The sequence below is a fragment of the Xylocopa sonorina genome, chromosome 15 (genome assembly GCF_050948175.1).
Source record: "Xylocopa sonorina isolate GNS202 chromosome 15, iyXylSono1_principal, whole genome shotgun sequence".
Lineage (NCBI taxonomy): Eukaryota > Metazoa > Arthropoda > Insecta > Hymenoptera > Apidae > Xylocopa > Xylocopa sonorina.
In genome coordinates this window covers 5,492,644-5,511,405 of record NC_135207.1, presented here as the reverse complement: position 1 = coordinate 5,511,405, position 18,762 = coordinate 5,492,644, and the positions used below count along the sequence as shown (strand labels likewise).

General features: G+C 48.0%; 1 protein-coding gene across 3 annotated transcripts in view; it reads right to left on the bottom strand.

The window, feature by feature from the left end:
• Nlg-4 (neuroligin 4) overlaps nucleotides 1-18,762 on the bottom strand; it is a 207,424-nt gene that overhangs the window by 52,162 nt on the left and 136,500 nt on the right. For 2 of the 3 annotated variants that reach the window (XM_076907144.1, XM_076907147.1), the window contains exon 8: nucleotides 11,522-11,673. In XM_076907144.1, coding sequence (XP_076763259.1) covers nucleotides 11,522-11,673 — 152 coding nt within the window. The remainder of the gene's footprint in view (nucleotides 1-11,521; nucleotides 11,674-18,762) is intronic. The other variant, XM_076907146.1, reaches the window with a different exon arrangement.

Below are 18,762 nucleotides of genomic sequence, written 5' to 3'. Positions count from 1 at the left end.
TATCACAGCTCGGCATTTTCTGTTACCAAGTTTCGCCAATAATCCTTCTTCTAACTTCGTGTCTGCGCTACAAGGTTTACTTTATTTCACAAGATGCTCGTTTCCTCCATCCTAGTATCCATTGTTACCATTCATTCCTGTTACCGAATTTGTCCCACCTTCTTCTGTCGTTCTTCAAACAATCGGACACAGCGAATTTGCTCAAGAACGATGGTACGAAGAAAAGGTTTGTATCCTGGTTTGATTCGTTTTATTGCATCGTCGAAGGAAGCCAGAGCCATCGAGCTCTGATAATTTCGCGCTAACTCGGTCCTCGTCTCGGCGTGAAGCGCGCACGGTCAGCCTCGCTGGCCGTTAACGATCGGCGAACGGCCGGAGTACACGGTAAATAGACGTATAGGATACGGCGGCTGTAAACAATAATTTAGCATAATCGCGCGGACTAAACGTTACGGCGGGCCAATAACCGCGAACGTGGCAATCGCAAACAGTGTCGCGGCACCGGCGTACTTTACTCTCGTAATCCGCCGGCAAACACGGCATAATACAGACATACGTGGCAACGACCCCTCGAAACTGTCCTTAATGCCCTCCGCCCCCGTATTCCTCGGCCTGCTGCTCCAAGGGTCGCCCTGGATTAAACCTGGACGACCTTGCCGCTCCTCTCGGGATATAGAGATTATTTTTCCGATTCCGCGTCGCGATTACGAGCGAAACCGTTTGTAATAGAATCCAGAGCGGTGGAATTTTCGAGGGTGGTTCTCTTAGGGGAGGAAGTAATCAGATCTCCTCGATGGTGTTAACAGAAAGACGGAATTTCTTCGCTGCTGGCATCTCTCGATTCGTATCTAGCTTTATAATTGTATGCTCTCTCGTGATTATTTATTAGTGGACGATTCTTCTTCTAATCTCGTCAGCTACGTTTCTGCTACCCAAGACAGCGAGGTTATCCAGCTTAATCCGGCGAACGAACAGCCAGGCTACGCTCGAATACCATAAATCCGGCGGCTGGTGTTAAAATCAATGTCGTTGTCCATTAAACCAGGCCTGTCCAATAAATAACGCGGCGGGACGCACTTAAAACTTCGCAGTCGCATTAGCACGTTACGGGACAAGGTTAATTTCATCAGGCGTCCCTGGCCCACCCCTTCCCCTTACCGAAGCAATTACAGCCCCTTTGATATCTCTGGATAATAGCTTATTATACGATAACGTTGTTCGGACGCGTGCACGCAAATTTCAAATACCTGCGATATCGATTTCGTATTTATTATCGCACCACTGGTAACGTAGTTTATCATAATTTACGGTAAATAGGGCCGGGCACCCGCGCCGTCACACGTCGTAATTCAGCCCTGACTGACGCTAACTCCGCGGGATTATCCCTTCTGCCCACCTGGATTCACCTCGTCACGTTCCTCGTCCCTTATATGGACCGTGCTGGGTTCACGTCGCGTCTTTTTTTTTTGCCTCGTCACCCCTCTGTCTTGCGTAATTGGCGAAGATGATGGATTCGTCGCTCGTGTCGTCGATGTTTCGTTCGCTAGCCTCGTCGTAGCTCTGACCGAGCTACGAGCAACGAGCGTTCGATTTATTCTCGCGAGCACAGCAAACTACCCTTAGCTTGCTTCAGAGGATGATAACATTTTCCGTTTAACCGTTTGGTTACCACGTTTTGCGTGTAGGATGTTAACGCAATTCCACGAGATATCTCGCGTTGATAACTGTATTCGAGATGTTTCGCGCTTAGTTAAATTTTAAGCAACATCGTGTTAAAAGGGTTGATAGAGTTAGCGACTCGAACCGCGTATCTATCGAGTTATGGGCGACGGAAGCGTACGAATTTCTACGATCGAGCGTTTTCCTCTCGAGCGCCATCGAATACCACTTTCTATCGAATAAAATTCAGTTCTCCTCACAGACGCAGGCGTTTGTTCGGCGGCACACGGACAGTTACAAATTACGAAGCGCTCGCGTGGACCGTTTGCGCGCATCCAGAGACGGTTTTCAGACCCCGTTTCGTCGTTGCGCGTACCGGCGACGGGACGGTGGATGCGCGGAGGCAAAAGAGATCGCAAGCCCCTTGCCAATAATAGAAATGGAGAGGGCATTCAAGTAGAGATTGGCGCCGTGTGGTAGATTGCTGGGACGCGGCACAAAGCTCGGTCAGATGACGAGGATGCTCTTCTCTCCGCTGATCCGGAGACTTTTTCTCCTCTCAAAGAGAAAGAGCCGGATCCCGGAATAAGGCTTTTGTCAAGGTTATGCCTCGAAACTCGTCCGAGCGAATTTCTCGCTCGTCGCTCCTCTTGTACGCGTCTCCCTCTCTCCCCTACCTTTCGTTTTCCGCTTTCCTCCCCTCGATACAAGAGGCAAAGCTTTCTTCGAAACGTTATCGATTACGCTTGGATTGCGCTTGGACGTCGTTGTTCGCTGGGGCTCTTAAATAGGGATCGTAATTGCAAGCAGACGACGATCCTTTTGATCGCACATGTGGTTCCTCGCTGCTCCTTTCCACCCTCTCTGGTACAATTTATTACTTCGTCGAGCTTCCTGGTGCTCCTCGTAAGAGACATCGACCTGTACACTTCACCAGGAACGAACTGTACGAAATCACGTTCACGCGAACAGATGTTTGGCTTCGATTCGTCGGGAAATTACACGGCCCCGAGAGAATTCGTCCAACGGAGCGCAGCGTTCGATCACTCAGCTCGATGAGAAACGTACGCTGACAGTAATTCCCTGCGCGTCGCCTCGAGAAATCGCTCGACGAACTTTCATTCGGCCGCAGGATGGCCGATAAAGTTAGCCACGGCCACACGTGACCGATTCTTGAATCGACAGTTTATTGGCCACCCTTTAATCATCCCCCGTTCTCTCAGTCCCCTCGTCTTCTCCCTCAGTTCTGTCGCAGTCGAGCAAAGGTAGAACCAGGACAGGGATCAGCAAGATCGGTGAAACTGGACGCGGAACGGTCCCGTTTAAGACGGTTCCTAAGGGTGGATAGTAACAGACTGGGCGCGTTGGACACAACGGGGGTGGCTTTCGCGAAGTGGAAAGTCGTACGGCGAACGAAACTCCTCCATTTGCTTGGGAATCATAGACGGGAAGAAGAAAAGGTCCAGTGGTGGGGCTCGAGCAAGAGTCACGGATTGAAATTTACTCGGAAAGTTTGCCACCGAGGCGCTCCACGTTTCCGGGCAAAAACCGGAACGGAAGTAAATATGTCACGCTCGATTCGCGCTCGAGTCGCTGGCCGAGAGTAGGACTCGTCGAGAGTTCACCCTCTCTTTTTTTCTTCTTCTTCTTCTTCTTCTTCTTCTTCTTCCTCGTCTTCTTCCACTTCTTCTACTTTCTCTTTCCCTTGCGACGAATGCGGAACGCGACGAGTGGCCCCGTTGCTTTCCGTTCTTCGAAACTAACCTTGTAAAGTGGGCGAGTGTACCGTCGCAACAGTGGCGTTTCCTTTCTCTCGTTCGTCTCGCCGGCAACTTTTGTCCACCGCGAACGAGAGGCGCGGCTATTCCCAGCGACGAGTAATCGTTTCGGCTGATATTTTTAAGTAAATTCAATCTCGCGGTGTCGCAAATTGTTTCGACGCTTTTTCACGCGCGTGTAATCCCTCGCTCGATCGTTCGTCCGCCCTCAATCGGGATTAAACGCTATCTACGGCGGAACAGCGATCTACTAAACAAAACAAAACACCGTGGCCGCGATAAAAAGCAATTTCAATGGCGAGTCTCCGCGGTTCATTCCGGTATGTGTATGAAAGATAGCCGGATTGCCGGAAATCGAAATTTCGTTATCTCTTTGTCCCAAAACCGCTGTTACGGATAACTCAACCCGGTCTAGTCCGTTTAAATGCTAATTTTATTTAGACATTACACACACGCCCGAATGGCTGATGTGTTTGCGTTCGCCCCCCCGCTTAGTTCGTGATCAGCGACACGAATCAGGTTCACGCGGCTGCTGCAATAGGTACGAACAGCGGCTTTCACGCGACTTTATCAAAACTGTGCTGGTCTTTTTATTCGCGACGTTCAACAGCAGTTACTCTAAGGATAACAGTGGCAGTAACGTTTTTAAGCACCTCGCGTATTTTCTCGCGTGAAATTTGAACGGCGGCTCGATATCGAATAGATCCGCGATGATTTATCCGCCGCGCGATGATCTATTTGACGCGAGTCTGGTACGCGTGCAGAAAGGTTCGATCGAAAATCAATTTTCAGCCGCGAAATTGAAACTGTCATGGAAACTGAAATGTAGAAATCGGCGGTGGCTTGGCTCGAGGCCCTCTCGATCTACACTGGAAAAATCTACCTCGAAAATGGTCCATTTTTCGTGGGAAAATCGCGTCTGTGTGCATAATCCCCGTGTGCTCCAGCCCGCCACCCCCCACCATAAGCGACGAAACGTTGACCATTTTCTGCTCGTTAATTAAACGAACGATGAAAAAGTAGTGGACGGTAGCAGCGAATGCTCGTTTCCAGCTCGAATTAGCAATCACTGCGTACTGATTGCGAGTCAAATCAAATTTCATTCGAGCCCGGGGATTCGAACGCGTGCCCCCTTTCACTCACGGCCAGCTGATTTTAATTGCAGTCTACTCGAAAGAAAGGGAAGAATAGGCGGTATTTTAACGATTCGAAATGCACGTTTTCATAGCCGCGTTTCTACATCGTTACTGGTAATCCTAGATCGAACAGTTTTTCGGTGTATTCATCGTTCATCTATCGCTCGAGTCACGAGAGCGATGCCTCTCTTTCTCTCCTTGATTTTCGACGAACGCATTGAAATCTGAAATATTTTATACCTTTCGTGCCAGTTTCGTACAATAAAAAATGAATGCATTAGTCTTTGTAATAGGAGGATAACGAAGCTATCGCTCACTGCTCGATGCTACGATCACATTTTTATCTTCTTGAGGATTTTAATCGAACCCGCGCGCTCTCGATGAATCCCTCTCGTCGTTTTCATCGCGATAAGTCGATAGTTTATTCCGCTGGGGCCGTGGCGCCCTGCAAAAATTACGAGCCGACGAGTATCCAGGATTATTCGGGTACACGGATACGATGGGACAGAAAATATCAGACGTAAGGTTTAGCTGGGGCTGAATTCAATGTATCCCGTTGTCCGCTAACCGGGTTTTGTCGCGTGTCAGCTACATTTTACGCGCTCCAGAGCCAGGAAAGGGGAATGGATTAAAAAAGAAGCGTCCTAGTCTTTATCAAAATCTGACACCTCGACGCGCCATATCTCTTTTTCATCAGAGAACTCTCCACGATCTCGAAAGCTGTAAACGTGCACGCGAGCATAGTCTGTCGCACCCTGTTCTTAACTAAATAAGTAAACAAATAAAATTGATCGTACGAGGCAATTTCTTTTGGCTAAAGTCAAGCAGAGAAACCAAACAAACGAACACGCAAGAGAAGGAGAGATTATTTATGCTGCGGGGTTTTCACACGGTTCTTAAAAGAAGGTGGCAGGTCGCCAAAGACTCGAGTAGAACGAAGGAATTGGCCTGATTACGAATACGATCGATAGTATTGCTTGCGGTAGAATTAGTTCTGCACGATTTTCTCTGATATAACGAAAATTCCCTGCGAGACTTAAAATCGTGAATTTCCTTTATATCTACCACATCGCGTAACTAAGAGAACACTCGCGATTCATCGATCACATAGCGTACTACACGAATCTCGATGCTGCGTGGATTTTCAGCCCCCGTTTTACGCGTGATTTCTAACGTACTTCGAAAATCCTTCGTTCGGAAAATATCGCGAAAGGATCTCCAGAGTCCTCGAAAATCTCGCCGTTGAACACTCATCACGGATGATCCTCAGACTCGTCCAACCGTGAATAATGACACTTGCGAACAGAAATACGATAGCCACCTTTACCGCGCGTAAAATGTCACCCTCATCGATATTCCATTTGCCGGTGCTCTCGATGACACGTTCGACCACGCAGACGGTCCGCGAGCAGAGGGATGGGCTCCGTTGACGCGAGACCGGAAGCGTCATGTACCGTCGAGCGGTCTTTTACGAAGAAGTCGTCCAATTTTCCTATAATCCCCGGCAGCTTCTTCCCTCGAGGGAGCAGTCGACGGGCTTGGTCGACCAGTTGAAATCGAAACCCCTCCACCCTTATTGCCACCGCCATTCACAGGAACCATCCGCATCCAGTAATAATATATGAACAGAGGCACAACCAGTCGACGAAATCGCGGTGAACGAATTGAAATTTTCATCCCCCAACCGCCATTTGTATACCAGATACGAGTTTGATGTAAAACATCCCCTTCGACTCGCTTCCGTTGGACAATGGTCTTTTCTTGTCGACTACGACCAGTTCCTCCGCGAGGTTACATTCCAAACCAAATGATCAAGGATTCGCGTATCCTGGATATCGTGCGATCTATGAATTTATTGCATCAAAGGGTCCTCGGTTCGTCGAGGTTGATTCACCAGGGTATGGCAAGGTTTAGCAAGAGATAGTCCGAGCCCCAAGCGTTTCTATGGGATATATCTGTGTTTCTTCAGGGTTCGACAAGGTAAATACCAGAATAGAGAGTTTCTTGCGTTGCCTTCGCCTGTGACACAAGTATCATCTCGTTCTATCTCGACGAGTGTACCAACTTCAGTTGTACATCGCGAAACAACAGTAAATAATATAAATCCAGAGCACATCGGGTACATACAACATAAATCAGACTCGATTCGCTAGAGTCCCTTAAAAATGTCCACAAATTCAACCGGGAAGAACGTTAGTCATCTAAGCGAGACACGCTCGACCGTGGAGAGTATCGAGTGGTGTATGAAAAATAGCTGCGCAGGATACGATGCTGGCTGTAGTCGACTCGATCTTTCCTGTTTCGATCGTGACAGACGCGCGATCGTACAGATCGTTCGAGGACGTCGCGAACGGGAATCGTATTACCGCGTATCAATTCGCGAGATTAGAGCAGCGTCGCGCGAGGGTGGCGGCGCGCAGGAGCGCGCGCGTCGAGGGCGCGCGGGGGTATCGGCAAAGCGGAATTTACGTCGCCCAGGGCGAGAGAGCCACGCTGAAATATCATCGATTCGTTTCGAGCTCGCTTTTGCATATTCATGCGTGGGTTGGTGCGACCGGGCCCGGAGACGACGTGTAACGTTGGCTGTGGCGCGGGGCTGGGCGGCGAAAGGGGGCGTCGGGTACAAGCGGGAATGGAAACAGAACAACGCGCGGCGGTGGGACGTGAAAGATACTCGAACGGGACGGATAGCGGGGAAGTTGGCGAGATGAGAAAAAATACAGAGAAAAGGAGACACGCGGTGGTTCTGAAAAGTGGTTCGCTGTTGCTGGAATGGAAATAGGAGGGACGTGGCGCGGAGGGACGTGAAAGGGACGATTCTAGAGAGGGAGAGAGAGAGAGAGAGTGAAAGAGGGTGGAATAGAGAGGAGCCTCGGCGCGAAATAAAGAAAAATACGGCGGGACGGTGGGCGAAGAAACGGCGCGAAAAGAGGCAGGAGAGCGAGGAGAGCTACGTGATACAAGGAGAAGAACACGAGAGATTCGGACAGAGAAATAGTGACGGGGCCAATGGCAGACACGGAAATGGCAAGAAAAGGGAGGAGAAGTCGCGGAAGGGGTGAACTTCCGCACATGTCGCCAATAACTTGCCAGTTTCGCAGGCAGATCCACTCTCCCGACGTTCTCGACGTATATTTACAGGCGTCGTTACGATAGACGCTGGTAGAACGATGAATCATTGCCACCGCGAAATGACCCATTATACAGACGCTGTTCAGGCACGTCCGGATGCATTAACGGGATTAAAAATGGCGGTTGTCTTCCTCCTTCTTTTTTTTTTTAGATGGCAATATTTGCTCTAAATGGAGCTACGAAAAATGACGCGTCCTTTTTGGTCCTCATCGAGGCGATTCCACGCAAGGATCGTGAAAGTATCTTCTTTCTCTGTTCGAAAGAGACACCTAACAGTCGTTCACCTGAGCATCATAAATCAGACGATTCGAGCAGTGGGTATCTTTTATAGACGCTTCACGCGTGTATAACGCTGTTCGAGATAAATGGTTCGACTGATGCGTACAAGGTACACCAGCAAAGTTTATCTTCTTTATCGAAGATGTTTGAACGAACGATCCAATGTTTGTAAAGGAAAACGTTTAATATTCTTATCTACCATCGTTTCCCGGCAATCGTCGTCTTTACAGAGCTGTCGCGCAATTTAAATTTCCGCGACATATTTTTCCCATTTAGAGGGAGAAGAGATTACCTAACTCGTTTATAATTCTCGATCGTTGATGGCGATGGCGCGGCTTGTTTGACGCAAATGGCCCCGGACTTCTGCGTCACGTAGGGAAAGGCGTCGTGGTCACGGTATCACGTAATACCCACCGTGTACGTGGTCGTATCTAAACTCGTAACCGAAATTACTTGTTGTTATTGTACGTCTTCTTGCCGCGGGAAACGTGCGGACGAGCGTGCGCTAGCCGCGCGATTAATTGTCGCTCGATACTTACGGGTGGTATCCGGTTGCTGTCGCAGTTTCCGCGATTGCGAGTTTTCCTGAATTTCGTAGAACGTCCTCGAGGCGGAGGAGCGGAACTCGCAATAAAGAATTCAATTATTACGGCCGTATAGAACGCTCGTGGAAAGCGAGCCTCCGCTCGAGACGAGCGAAATGGGATTAAAATAATATTCGAAGCCGTGCAATCTTTATGATTAATTAATAATCGCGTTGATTTCCGGCCGCTGCAGGTGGAGGGTTTCAAATCGTAATTCTACGTTTCTTTCTCCCCGAGTGCTGGCACAAAGGAACAGCGCTCGTATCAAGGCAGAGAATATCTTAACAGGAAAATTGACATAGTTTCCTGCGATGAATGTAAAGTACAAAAAGGGGGATATTAACGTGGACTCATTAAGCGGAACCACTCGGGGCGGCCTCCGGTTTAACGTTTTATCGTAGCCTTAAAGCGCACGAAAGAGCAGACACCAGAAGTCGGTCAGTGTCATAAAAAATTACTGTTCATTTTTTAAAAGCCTCGTTTGCACAGGAAGGACCGAGAGAAGGTTTAATTAACGATGCCATCGCGGGGGAAGAATATTGGCCGCGTTCCGCGCCGCGCTCGCCGATGATAAACCGTGATACGATTTCGCGAACCGCCACCTGACGAGACGCGTTATCGAACGTGAAATATTCAGAGGTGGTGGAATCGGGACGGGATCGATCGGAGCGAGACCGTCGCTCGATGTCTGACGACGGGAACCGCGGGACCGGAAGCGAAAATGACAATTGCTGCGGCGTGTGCATGGCGAAAGTAAAAAGAAAAAAAAAAACGAAAACACAGGAGGAAGATTCGTTTCGGTACAAACGTCCGTTTGATGACCAGGTAAATTCGCATTTACATTTATGAATATTTCATGGTCGTTTTCCTTTTTTTGAATATTTAACAGGCCCGCGTGTGCCTTTTTTATCCACGACCCCTCTATCGGTTTGTGTATTGCCAGGCTCGTACAAATTTCCAGCCGAATCGAGATGCGGGATTCGATAGTTAATAAAAACATAATTCACCCGTGAAACGCAACACTGGAAACGGGCGACGAGAGGAACAGCTGTGGGAAGTCGATGATAAAATTTCCCGGGGAAATTATTTCCATAAAAACTGAAACTGGCATCGATGCGTCCCCGTTTACGCTTCGGGCACGAGTTCGTTTTATAGATCCCGTTATCCGGTGCTCGAGCCGTCAATTTCTACTTCGCGAGATTCTCCTCCAATTAATTGCAACCGGAGTCATCGCAGTTCGAACAACCCCTCGTCGGCTGATTTTATAATTGCTAACTTACCCTACAATTTATCAACTCTCCGTGTATTCATTTTTGTTCCCCTCGCAGGTTTTGTGTCGAGCGGAATATTTAATAATGCTCATTATATCCTGTTTAATCAGCTAATTAGTTCAATGAAAGATTAACAGGTTTTCGCTGCGCGAATTTCCCCCAAATTTTTATTCGCCACGATTCCGCTCGCGTAGAATTCATCATTTTTAACTACCGTTGTTTAACATTAAACGCATCGCGGGCAGCAATTTTTATCGCGAAATTAATCACCGTTATTTAAAACAGTTGGGAGAAAAATCGGATGGAATTCTCATTGAATTTATCCGTTTCGCTGCATTTAGATTTCGCGCGTAGCATTTGTCTTTCGACGAGCATGTTGCACAGGATGATCTAGAGTAATATAGCGCCGCTAGAATACATAACCGTGATAATTTACAAGCTACCCGTCAATATACAGAGAGACTTTTCTCTATTTTATTAAACGTACGTACTCCACAGCCTATCCATTACACGAACGTGTCGCAACCCATTCCCAGCTATCAAAAAATAAAGAGAGCTTTTTTTTCCAATTTTACAGACGCATCCGAACAAGCATCGCGCGTCAAAGAGCGAACCACGAAATCCGTTGTATTTAATTTCGCTGCTCGAAAAGGTTTCGAATCCCAGCCGCTTGCTTCGACGAGCATAAAGAGCGAGCCCGGAAGCCCCACCGTTCCCCGCTAATCCGTAAATTTGAATACCGTCAGTCCGTGGCTCGATCAGAAATTCGGCGCTGGGTATAGAAACGCCGTCGCTGCGATCGAGATTCGACAAATATTTTCGCTCTAATCCTCGGCTCCGTCTGTTCCCCACACCCTCTCCGTCTGCCATTCTCCGGAAACGGCTCGCTCCTTTTTGCACTCGACGGTCCGCGCCGTTCATGAATATGGAAAATTAGACCTTTCGGTGACGCGATCCGCGTCTCTGCCCACTTTTTCCCCTTTTTTTTTTCATTTTCATCCGCCCCGCGGTTCGCAAATTGATTCCGCGCAAGTGGTGCCACGTCGCTGTTGATTCAAAGGGGGCGAGGAGGAGGAATGGATTGGTTTTCCATCGAGCGTCGTTCCCCGGATGAAAATTGAACTTCGCGGAATCCCGTCAGCACCTCACGAGCGCCTGCGGCCCTGGACGAGGGAACGAGCTCCTCGACGCGGTTTACCTCGGACTAAGGAACCACCGTGTAGATCCAGCGACGATATTCAAATCGCGACGGCACGTACGATCCCTTCTTTCATCCCTTCGCTGGGGGGGGTTCCCCATCGTCTTTCGTTCTTAAACGTCAAACGCGAGCTTCGTGCCCAAGCTGACTCCCCGAGAACTCCCTCCAGTTCTCCAGTAAGAATCAGCCTGGAACCCTATCGTAATCTCGTGGACAGACATTGGCCAAGTTGGGTCCGAGCGTTTTGTAACAATGCGTAATTCCACTGGCGGGGAAATTTGCTCCGATCTCGACACAGTTTTCAAGTCCCTTTGGAATCCCCAGTTGTAAGACGACCTCTTATCTCATCCTCAAACAGAAGGTCCTCGGTAAAGAAGACGCCCTTGGAAGAAGTCCTCGGCTAACTAAGTTCGAGATCCATGCGAAAGAAAGGAGGGTAGGGACGGGGCGCCTCGACGACCGATCGGGATCGTTCTTTACTCACCCAGTTCTGACGAAGTTCGCGAAGTACTGCACGATGCTCTCGGAGAGCGCCACTTCAGACCTGGTGTAGTTCCTGGGGAAGTGGCCGAAACCGTCGACCAACGGCGCCCCGAAGACGAACGGCAGTTCCTCGCCGTGGACTGAGCCCATCTTCTGAAACGAGAAACGGGGGAGGTTAATTAATCGACCGTTTGACGAGTATCAATCGACTCTTTCGCGTTCATCGACAGAAATTTCGTTCGACGTAACTCTCTACGTCGAGTGATGGATAAAAATTTCGCGAGCTAAGGGGGGATACTCTCGACGAATCCTGACCTATTTCTCAGAGCGTGGCCGACGTTCAGGGTCCGAATGCCACGACCTCCGTCGAGAGGACCGTAGCTCGCAGTTCCTCGTCGGTTTTCCCAGCTGCGCGATAATTATTCGCTCGATGGAGGAATCCACGAGGCGGTAATGCGTCGCTTAACGGCCTCTGGAGGGAGCTACGAAACGGATTTCGCCGCAGCCTCGATCACGATGGACACGTCAGGTGCCGTTAATTCAATTTCTTCGGGCATCTACCACTTTCGCTTCAAATTACCTCCGTGACCCTTTCTCTCCGCGTTGCGAGATGAAACGACTGGCCGTGTAACGTTCAAAATGGCCAGGACGCGGAAAACACGGAGCAACCCACCCACCAGGCTTCGCAGCGTAGTTTGAGCGTACCAGCAAGGTAACCGAATTGATGAATTTAATTAAAGCCAAATTTGCAAGAGCGCGCGGTCGTTGGGAATTCAGGTTTTTCGAAAACTCCAGCGAGCATCGTGTCTTGCGGAATGGCGAGTTATTTCGAGATAGAGGTTTTTAAAGAGAAGTTTCACTGGTGCTTTTGAAAGTTCGAAGCTTACAAGGTAATTAATAAGGATCTTGGTGGGAAGAATGTTTTGGTAAGTAGGTCTCGTCTGACTAGTGGCCTACTGATACCACTTGCTACTTACGGATTTCTCCTTACTTGTACCGTAATTTATTACCTGCTAATTAATCGTTCGATCTTCGTGTATTATTATGAACGACTAGTGCAATATCATTTATGTATGTTTCTATCCATTCAATTAATTTCGTAATAGTATATCGTTTTTACAGGTCGACCCAATCTCGTCGAAGAAAAGGGGAAAAATGCTGTCGTCGATCATTTCTTTCGTAAATTATTCACCATATATTCCATTAGAGAAAGGCAGGGTTTGGAAAATGGATTGGGTTACACGGATAATAGGCAATTAGCGCAGCAATAGCTTACTCGTACTAATTTTCGATCAAAGTTCTTCCCTCGTTGGTTATCGTAAGGGACGATTAATATGATTACTGATCTTCTATGAATCTCCTTCGATAACGATGCCAATTTTCCCCAATTTCCTCGTCTTCCATTCTGTTCATCAATTCGACAAATCACGCGTTACAACCTTTATCAATTCTTCCTGATTAGTCTCGACTGTCACGAGGGGTTCCTTTCGAATCATTTTCTAAACTGTACTTCCAACTATCCTCCTCGTTCGCGTTCTTGGTGTCTCAGATAAGAGTAATTGAAAATCTCTTTCAGCCAATTTGCCAGCGATCCCGCGAACGCAATCAGAGAGCCATGATCTCGAATACGGGGACCATTCGAAGGCTGGGAAATTAATATTCCCAAGACGCGGAGGGGAAAGAGCTGAAAAGTGAAACATTCGGTCGACGTTGGGAAGCTGGTCGAGCCATTACAACGAACGTAGCGACCAATGGGACAGATTAAATTTCGCTCGCCGTGGAAAATTGCTTTCCCGTCGGTCGTTGCTCGCCTTTCTGCCGAGCGGCCGCCGGGAAATAGTTCTCGGCTACCTGGAAAATGAAGTTCGCGGGCGGGCGCAGTTTTTGGCTCGGCCCCGGCAATCGGATTTTGGGGAACGCCGTGGCCGAACTTTCCGTCCGCGTTCAAACGACGGGTGGACACGCTCCTCTGATTGCGACAGAGTAAATAAGCGGCCGAACGAGAAATTACTTGACGCTGTTAACCCGCGGGGAAGAAGTTGCGCTTTTCCCCGGGCCGTTTAAGAAAAGTTTCACGCGCGCGGAACTTTCTTTGCGGAACGTTTTACGATCGGCTGGGCTGCATCGCGAGATTACTGTTATAAAGAATACACAAGAAACGTTTCTGCGATTTAGCGGGACGAACGAGTGGAAAAATTTTCAAACTACGAGGTTTCTCAATCTTCCCTCCCTTTGTAAAAGAAGTGCAGAAGAACATTTGTACAGTGTAATTCGCGTAACTAATAGAAACGCCCAAGCTCGTCGACCGATGGAATTGGATACAGAACGATGTAATTAATCGTTTCACGCGGACAGATTATTGTTCGATTCTTCCGCTGGAATAATATCTGGTTTACAGTTGAATATTCGCGTTACGAAAAGAAATATGGATCTCAGTTTAATCCTCAGCTCTCGGATTTTTTTAATACCAACACACGTCAGCGTTAACTAAGAATTTAAGCGTTCGAGTAACGTACATAATATATAATAATCCGGAATACTGCGGAACGAAGGTACAATTGAAGTTGGAATTAAATTTCGTTGCAAATTTTCTACACATTTTCATTTGATTTAAGCCATAATCAATACGACGAAACGATTGGTGGTTGAAAATGTTCGAAAATCGATGCACGCTGTATTTACGAAAAAAATTCTGTTCTCTTCAAACTGAACACTTTCTTCGATCGTTTAGCAATTTAGAAAAGAGACGTAACTTGGTCGCAGTTGCGTAAATCGCATTGTGGAGCTTTCGAAGTACAATCGCGTGGTATCGCAACGCAAGACAAATAACCGCGGGTCCGAGCAGCGAGCGAGATAATGGTCCGCCAAAGAAAGGGCATCGATCACGTTTCCTCGAGTTTCCCTCGACTCGATGCGTTGCCTAATGAAATTAATGGGATAGAGAGAGGCCACGGCTTCCACCTTGGCCGACAATGACGGAAACCAGTTGGCTAAACAACCCCGATTCGAGCGCTGCGCCGAGCGGAACAGTGACGAATATTCGGCGCGGAATCACTTTGGCGTCTGGGCTGTTTTGAATTCGGCTATTACTGTTTCTTAGCTAAATGTTAGGGGGAAGTTTCTTGATTGTGGTGCGGCGTTGGTTGATTTTCTCTGGCTGGATTTAATAAACGAGCTGCCACGATAACCCGCGTAGCTAAATAGCAGGCGCGAGACGACGCTTAAATCTGAAAAGATCTCCTTCTGTATTACGAAACGTGTACGCGATATCTCGAAACGCTGTAAAAGTCCATTTTTGACTTGGCAGATTTAGGGAATGCAAAATAACGCGATACCGTCATCGTGTTCGCGGATACGACACACTTCCGTAAATGAGACAGTAACAAATACTATGCATCCCTGGGAAAATAAAAATGCGCTCTTCTCACTGTTTACTGTTAGCTTCGCGACATAGCGCGCATCCCCTATTCATATATTCACGTTAGTGGTATCTTTTACGTTTCCTAAGGGGCATATATCAAAGACACTGGAATACTATCGCGTACTCGATCGAACGAGAAAATACTATACTTAGAGACTAGACTGTGTCGTTGGATGGACGAATAAACGCAGATGACCGCGTACGTTCCACGCACCGTTCAATTTGCTCGCAGAATTTAATCGCACAGAAATATCGCGTGCAGTGAGAACAGAGTAATACGTTTGGGTGAAACGACGAGACGGTTCTCTTCGCTTGCGATAAGAACGCAACGGCGGACGCAAAAACGGGCGGCTTTCCAATCTCCCAAGGTTTTGACGATTTAAATGCATGCACAAACCGGATAAGATCCGGTCCCGCGAACGAGCAAGGCGGCGGGAATAAACGAGACCGTTCCCTCGGAACAAGATCAGACCGAACGATACATACGGATCCGCGGATTACTTTAACGAAGTCCTGCCGCATTTATAAAAGGATCCTGATTAAACCCAAGAGATCCGTGGACGGCAACGAGCCGGTCGGTGGAGCTGTTGTGGTACCCGGGCAAGGAACGATCCGGGCGAGTGGCTCCAACGAACGAGGAGTAACGAAATTGTACGAGCGACGGAGGGGATGACGCGCGGGGGTGGGTTTTAAGTAAATAAGAGTGGACATTAAAGACCAGCGGGAATGAGCTTAATAAAATAACGAGGTGAAACGAGACGAGCTCGGTCCTGTTTCGTATCCCAGCCTTTTTTAAATCGACTATCTAGAACGCGAGGGAGAACTTTCCGCTTCGCAGACTCGTCCGCGCCATCGCCTCAAGATTTCCGCGTTCGATCGCGACTCTTTCCTCGAGGATTTCCTCTGCTTCATTCGTATCATCGCGATAATTGGCTCGTGACTCTGTTAAGCTTGCGAATTCGATACGTTCGAGAATCTCATTAAAAATGAGAAATCAGAATCGATGGAAGGAGAGTATCGAAGGTGATAGTAGTTTTGGTTTGTTATTGCTACTCTTTTGTTGTTGTTTAAGTAAGATAGTAATTGTGGAGATGAGAATTCGTTGCAAGTGCTTCATGGTTTCGGTGGACGAAGATTTTTCTCGTTCACGATCTTCTTCGTTCGTTATTCGTAGAGAAGGAACAAGGAATCTCCTTGTAGCACTCTGTTCCGACTTTTGAGATCCATTATTCCCGGGCTCCGCGGGGAAAGGCTTGAGAATGGGGTAGGAAGGGCCTTCGAGTCCATTTTAAGTCAACCAAAAAGTTTCCGTGGACCAGGAATTGTTCCCAGAGATGAACCGACGACAAAAGAGTGAATCGGTTCAACTCAGCGGAGTTCGGAAACCTTTTGTCGTCGTCAATGTCCACAAGTCCTCCTTTCTTGCTTTCGATTCTCCTTAGAAAATACACTTCGCGTATGGTACGTCGTGTGTTTCAAAGGGACCAAGAAAATCCGTGTTCCACGCGCACATAACATCCGACCAGTTACGATTCAGAGCCTATCCGTTGGAGAACGAGACAGACGAATACTAGAAACGAATATTTTAATTCAGAATAAATTACTTCCTTATACATCCTTGGCAAATACCACGTTATCGCGTGTTTCACGTGGATTAAATCAAATGTAATCGATTAGTTGAGAAAATCGAATGCGACAGCACTCACTCGAAGGACTGCTTTAAGTAGAACGAGTCTACGTTTGGTCAGACATGCAGCGCGACACCTACTTAAGATTTGTGGATGAAAATTTAGAAGAGATTCTTGAAATCTTCTTAACAAATCAGAAATTCGTAAGCTTTGGAATTGTGTTGTTTGTTGAAAGCAAGACGAACCCTCGCAACGATTAACCGTTGATTCCGCAGGAACGGAAGTTCGCAGAGTCGAATTGCAGACATCGACTCGCCGATTGTTGGAATACCTTCTCGCAGGGCGTTGTCACGTTGCCCCGCGTCGCGTCGTCGGGGCCAGACAATTTCCTTCGCGACGACGTGTGCCCCGCCGTTTGTTTCAACGCTGCGTGGACGTCGCGGAATTCCCCAGTGAAAGTTACACATCGTAATGGGCCAAGTTCGGTCCACGCCCAAAGAGCGCACCGCGAATATTATGCCGGGAATGAAGAGACGCCGGGAGGTTCATCGCGACGCTTTTGTAACGAGGTCGAGTTTAATGACGGGGAAGCAACTCGCCCCGACGCGACGACGCGAAAACGCGAGTCTTGCGAGTGCTATTTTCAAACTAGCTCCAACCGGCGATTCCTCTTAACCGCTTTCTCTGCTTATCTAACGTCGAAATTTTTCAGCCAGAGCTTCCAGATACCTCGTAACTCTTTTCTTTCGTTCAAAGTCATTTTCGTCGAGCACACCCTTACGTGCTACAATTTCGAACGCTGAGATTCGCGCGCTTCTCGCTTATCCTTCGAGATTTCCAAGCACCTCGCAACTCTCTGTTTCGCACAGTGTAATTTCTCGAACAAACGATCTCTAAATTCATTTGGATGCTCCGCGTGGCAACGGCGAACCGCTGAACATGCATAACCGAGGAAAATTGTATCCACGCACTCGTTCGTTGGTCGATGCGGAGCGGTGATAAGCGGACGGGTCGCCGCTTAATCGCTGGAGGAAAGTTACTTGGTATAAGACGGCGAGTTCGCGTGGAGCGTGTTCAGTTAATACCCGCGATACGAACGAAAGGAGCTTTCCGCGTTCTCTTCGTAACTGTGCAGTAAGTTCAGCAACTGCGAGAACAGCCGATACAGTTGTCGTCGAATGTGTCGGCGACCCTCGCAAGCTTCTCAGCGCGGCTCGTTAACCGGTTGTCTCTGCATCCTCCTCCTGGAAACGCGTTATTGCGGCTGCGAGTGGCAGCATTTATTTCGTCTATCAGAATTATCACGAAACTGTGACTTCGCTTGCTGAACATGTCGCTCGCTAGTCGTCAGATTTTTAATTATCCATAAGGCGAAGGAAAATCAATCGACGTGTCAGCTGAAAGTGTTTTCAAAGGTGTTTTTACCTTGTTCGTTCGTAGCGTGACGTGAAGTTAATTAAGCGTTAATATTTGAGCTTTGTTTCGCTAGTTTCGTAACTGCTTTGTTACTATGAGCGATCGATGAACTCGTGTCTTTCTCTTTTGCATACTTTTGTGTCTCTGCGTAATTATCTGTAACGTTACGGTTATTATCTTTCAGTTGGAGTGTACGATTTATACAGTTTCGTGGACAATGAATCATGGGGAATATTAATAAAGGATAAGCTTGTAAGTACACGATGCGATCGAATTTGGAACGTCCGGCAGTGAAATATTTACCCCTGAATAGGATGGAACAGAGGCGAAACGGAGCAGCGTCCCAAAAGGCGTCGAACAGGCGCTGGCGGTGCCGCGGCGTTCCAGGCGGTAATTACAACGCCCACTAATTTAGATTAATTTACCATATTTTAATCCAGAAGCGTGGCGCACGTGCTGCGCGAAATCATAACGCGACAATGCCTTCGTCGTGTGTCCCGTTGGCATTATCGATCGTTAATTACACACCGGCGTACCACCCATCACCCGCCCTGTTTCCCAAGCGTGCGATTACCTTCGTTCGTTATCGGGAGTCAATGCGAATTCGAAAAGTCCAGCGTCGATTCGCGAAACACGGATTCGATCGCGTACTTTTTTTTTGCTTTCCCCTTTCCCCAAGGAACAAACGAGCAACGACAAAGCGGTAATGAACAATGAACATCGACGATGAATGCGTTTCGCCGTGCGGGAAATCGTGCGGACAAGCATTATTAATTA